At 48.0% G+C, this 5,000-nt stretch overlaps 1 protein-coding gene across 4 annotated transcripts in view; it reads left to right on the top strand.

The window, feature by feature from the left end:
- Positions 1 to 5,000, top strand: part of eda (ectodysplasin A) — a 42,354-nt gene that overhangs the window by 17,042 nt on the left and 20,312 nt on the right. For all 4 annotated transcript variants that reach the window (XM_058383961.1, XM_058383959.1, XM_058383960.1 and 1 more), the window contains exon 2: positions 3,463 to 3,517. In XM_058383961.1, coding sequence (XP_058239944.1) covers positions 3,463 to 3,517 — 55 coding nt within the window. The remainder of the gene's footprint in view (positions 1 to 3,462; positions 3,518 to 5,000) is intronic.

The following is a 5,000-nucleotide window of genomic DNA, read 5'->3' as shown; positions in this document are numbered from 1 at the left end:
TGTGACGTCAAGCAGTTATCAGATTACAGAATCAGACAGGAGGCTAATCAGAGTTCATGAGTATTAGCATCAGTAGTGTGTGTGTGTGTGTGTGTGTGTGTGTGTGTCTGGTCCAGGATAGAACACCACATGTGCACAATGTGTGCAGATGATGAGACCACAGACCCAGCTGTGTGTGTGTGTGTGTGTGTGTGTGTGTGTGTGTGTGTGAGATGAGGTGAGAACATGCTGAAACTGATGTCAAACACACTCTCAAGCCGCGATGTTGACCCGCATCACACTAATAGCTGGATCTTTTATCGTGTTTTATTGTAAAGGCTCCAATATCATCTGCTCGCATTGGTCAGCTCCTCAGTTTATCTCATTGGTCAGCTCCTCAGTTTATCTCATTGGTCAGCTCCTTGGCTGCTATCATTGGTCAGCTCCTCAGCAGCTCTCATTGGTCAGCTCCTCAGTTTCTCATTGGTCAGCTCCTCGGCTGCTCTCATTGGTCAGCTCCTCGGTTGCTCTCATTGGTCAGCTCCTTGGCTGCTATCATTGGTCAGCTCCTCAGTTTCTCATTGGTCAGCTCCTCAGTTTATCTCATTGGTCAGCTCCTCAACTGCTCTCATTGGTCAGCTCCTCGACTGCTCTCGTTGGTCAGCTCCTCAGCTGCTCTCGTTGGTCAGCTCCTCAACTGCTCTCATTGGTCAGCTCCTCAACTGCTCTCGTTGGTCAGCTCCTCAGCTGCTCTCGTTGGTCAGCTCCTCAGCTGCTCTCGTTGGTCAGCTCCTCAGCTGCTCTCGTTGGTCAGCTCCTCAGCTGCTCTCGTTGGTCAGCTCCTCAACTGCTCTCGTTGGTCAGCTCCTCAGCTGCTCTCGTTGGTCAGCTCCTCAGCTGCTCTCGTTGGTCAGCTCCTCAGCTGCTCTCGTTGGTCAGCTCCTCAGCTGCTCTCGTTGGTCAGCTCCTCAGCTGCTCTCATTGGTCAGCTCCTCGGTTGCTCTCATTGGTCAGCTCCTTGGCTGCTATCATTGGTCAGCTCCTCAGCAGCTCTCATTGGTCAGCTCCTCCGTTTATCTCATTGGTCAGCTCCTCAACTGCTCTCATTGGCCAGCTCCTCAACTGCTCTCATTGGTCAGCTCCTCAACTGCTCTCGTTGGTCAGCTCCTCGGTTGCTCTCATTGGTCAGCTCCTCAGTTGCTCTCATTGGTCAGCTCCTTGGCTGCTCTCATTGGTCAGCTCCTCAGCAGCTCTCATTGGTCAGCTCCTCAGTTTATCTCATTGGTCAGCTCCTCAGTTTATCTCGTTGGCCAGCTCCTCAACTGCTCTCGTTGGCCAGCTCCTCAACTGCTCTCGTTGGTCAGCTCCTCAACTGCTCTCGTTGGCCAGCTCCTCGGCTGCTCTCGTTGGTCAGCTCCTCGGTTGCTCTCATTGGTTAGCTCCTTGGCTGTTATCATTGGTCAGCTCCTTGGCTGCTATCATTGGTTAGCTCCTTGGCTGCTATCATTGGTCAGCTCCTCGGCAGCTCTCATTGGTCAGCTCCTCAGTTTATCTCATTGGTCAGCTCCTCAACTGCTCACATTGGTCAGCTCCTCGGCTGCTCTCTGTGGCAGATCCTCAGTTTATCTCATTGGTCAGCTCCACAGCTGCTCTCACTGGTCAGCTCTTTGGCTGCTCTCATTGGTCAGCTCCTTAGCTCCTATCATTAGTCAGCTCCTCGGCAGCTCTCTTTGGCAGATCCTCAGTTGATCTCATTGGTCAGCTCCTCGGCTGCTCTCATTGGTCAATTCCTCGGCTGCTCTCATTGGTCAGCTCTTTGGCTGCTCTCATTGGTCAACTCCTCACCTGCACTCACTGGTCAGCTCTTTGGCTGCTTTCATTGGTCAGCTGCTTGGCTGATATCAATGGTCAGTTCCTTGGCTGTTTTCATTGGTGAGATCCTTGGCTGCTCTCATTGGTCAGCTCCTTAGTTGATCTCATTGCTCAGTGGTGGAGGTGTGAATGAATCTTGGCCTCATCTTGTTTGGACTTGGGCTTCATCACTGCTAGCGCTGTGTGTTAGCGTGACATTTGTTTACTCATGCTCACTCGTTCGCGTCTCAGTTTAGACACAAACATTCAAACAGAGCGACGGTGAGTTTCCATGGGGGTGGGGGGGTCGTCGAGGACATGACACACTCCCTGTTCTACTCGTAACAATGCTGTTGCTAAGCAACAAAAGAATGCAGACGCTGAAAAACAGCCTACTGTTACTGGAAATGAGGCTAATGGTATGTGTGTGTGTGTGTGTGTGTGAGACCCGTGTATCTGTAGTATCTGGAGAAACACTGCTCTTCTGGACCAATGAGTTGTGAGTGTGTGGTCAGCTGGCTGCCTTGTGGTTGGTCCAGATTTGTTAAACTGTCGCTAACACACTAATCATGGCTGACATTATTTACTCCAGCATTCTGGAACATTCTGTGTTTATCACTGGGAGTCTGACCGTGTGCTGGTGTGACCCGTGTGTGTTTGTGTGTCAGGAACAAATGTCAAACGTCTGTATGTTTTCCTAAAGTGTTTTAATTGCTTTAGGAAATAAAGCCACACGTCTGACCTTTGAACTTTACTTAGGATTAATGGCTGTCTTGAATGCTAACAAGTATAAAGGTTTATTTTATAGCTAACTGTCAAGCTAGCAGTTTTTGTTTAGTAAATTATTGCTGAGGTGAGCTAGCTTATTTACTAGCATGCTAATACAAGTACGCTAACATTATTAATAATCTCCGATTATTTTCAGCATATGACCCAGGCGCATGCGGTTCAAAAACAGACCTTTGTAAGACGTCTCATCCACCGGAGTGTTGTCAGCCATCTTGTCCAGCGTCAACACCTGGTAGCCCTGCCCCTTGTCCACTACATAAGCAAAGCTCACAGGTCAGCACGTGGTCACTGGGACTGCTGGAACTGATGGAATGAGTGTCAAAACACACGCTTCTGAGAGTCCCGTTCCTAATGACCATCATTAATGGGATACGAGTGTGAAAATGCTAACACACATAACAGTCATGCTATCAACACACACACACACACACACAGACTAATGAAGTAATGAGGATGTTTATTTTTCATTCAGTCTGGTACCACGTCCACTCAGTGGCTGCTGTTAGCTCAGACCACACACACACACATACACACTTTCAGATTAGCCTAAATCCATATCTTACTATAGATTGTATCTGTCTGTGTTTTAAATCTGTCTCTATGGCCAGTGAATCTGTCCATAACACACATCTGTATAATTAATTAAGGAACACAGATATCTGTGTGTGTGTGTGTGTGTGTTCGTATTAGTGTTGCTGATCAAGTTGTGGGTTGTCCAAGAATTGTCTCTCTCTCTCTCTCTCTCTCTCTCTATCTATCTCTCTCTCTTACACACACACACACACACACACACACACACTCCTGTATAGTGCTCTCTAACCTATCATCTATTTATCCCTACAGCTGAGAGTGAGGAGACGGACAGAGGAGAGAATCATCCTGCGCTCCAAACGCTCAGGTATTGTGTGTGTGTGTGTGTGTGTGTTTGGAGAGAGAGAGAGGGAGAGAGAGAGAGAGAGAGAGAGAGAGAGAGAGAGACAGACAGAGGTATTGTATGTGTGTGTGTAGAGAGATATAGAGAGAGAGTGAGAAAGGGAGTGTGTGTGTGTGTGTAGAGCTATAGAGAGAGTGAGAAAGGGAGTGTGTGTGTGTGTGTAGAGATATAGAGAGAGAGAAAGGGAGTGTGTGTGTGTGTGTGTAGAGAGAGAGAGAAAGGGAGTGTGTGTGTGTGTGTGTGTGTAGAGACATAGAGAGAGAGTGAGAAAGGGAGTGTGTGTGTGTGTGTAGCGAGAGAGAGAAAGGGAGTGTGTGTGTGTGTGTGTGTGTGTAGAGACATAGAGAGAGAGTGAGAAAGGGAGTGTGTGTGTGTAGAGAGAGAGAGAAAGGGAGTGTGTGTGTGTGTAGAGAGAGAGAGAAAGGGAGTGTGTGTGTGTGTGTGTGTGTAGAGATATATAGAGAGAGAAAGGGAGTGTGTGTGTGTGTAGAGATATATAGAGAGAGAAAGGGAGTGTGTGTGTGTGTAGAGATATATAGAGAGAGAAAGGGAGTGTGTGTGTGTGTGTAGAGATATAGAGAGAGAGTGAGAAAGGGAGTGTGTGTGTGTGTGTGTGTGTGTAGAGAGAGAGAGAGAAAGGGAGTGTGTGTGTGTGTAGAGATATATAGAGAGAGAGAAAGGGAGTGTGTGTGTGTGTGTGTGTGTAGAGATATAGAGAGAGAGAAAGGGAGTGTGTGTGTGTGTGTAGAGACATAGAGAGAGAGTGAGAAAGGGAGTGTGTGTGTGTGTGTGTGTGTGTGTGTAGAGAGAGAGAGAAAGGGAGTGTGTGTGTGTGTGTGTGTAGAGACATAGAGAGAGAGTGAGAAAGGGAGTGTGTGTGTGTGTGTGTGTGTGTGTAGAGAGAGAGAGAAAGGGAGTGTGTGTGTGTGTGTGTAGAGACATAGAGAGAGAGTGAGAAAGGGAGTGTGTGTGTGTGTGTGTGTAGAGAGAGAGAAAGGGAGTGTGTGTGTGTGTGTGTAGAGAGAGAGAGAAAGGGAGTGTGTGTGTGTGTGTGTGTGTGTGTAGAGACATAGAGAGAGAGTGAGAGGGTGTGTGTGTGTGTGTGTGTGTAGAGATATAGAGAGAGAGAAAGGGAGTGTGTGTGTGTGTGTAGAGAGAGAGAGAAAGGGAGTGTGTGTGTGTGTGTAGAGACAGAGAGAGAGTGAGAAAGGGAGTGTGTGTGTGTGTGTAGAGAGAGAGAGAGAGTGAGAAAGGGAGTGTGTGTGTGTGTGTGTAGAGAGAGAGAAAGGGAGTGGGTGTGTGTGTGTGTGTGTAGAGACATAGAGAGAGTGAGAGGGTGTGTGTGTGTGTGTGTGTAGAGATATAGAGAGAGAGAAAGGGAGTGTGTGTGTGTGTGTGTGTAGAGAGAGAGAGAAAGGGAGTGTGTGTGTGTGTGTGTGTAGAGAGA

The sequence above is a fragment of the Hemibagrus wyckioides genome, linkage group LG28, assembly GCF_019097595.1.
Source record: "Hemibagrus wyckioides isolate EC202008001 linkage group LG28, SWU_Hwy_1.0, whole genome shotgun sequence".
Lineage (NCBI taxonomy): Eukaryota > Metazoa > Chordata > Actinopteri > Siluriformes > Bagridae > Hemibagrus > Hemibagrus wyckioides.
Note: the sequence above shows the minus strand (reverse complement) of the source record. Positions and strands in the feature narration are given on the sequence as shown.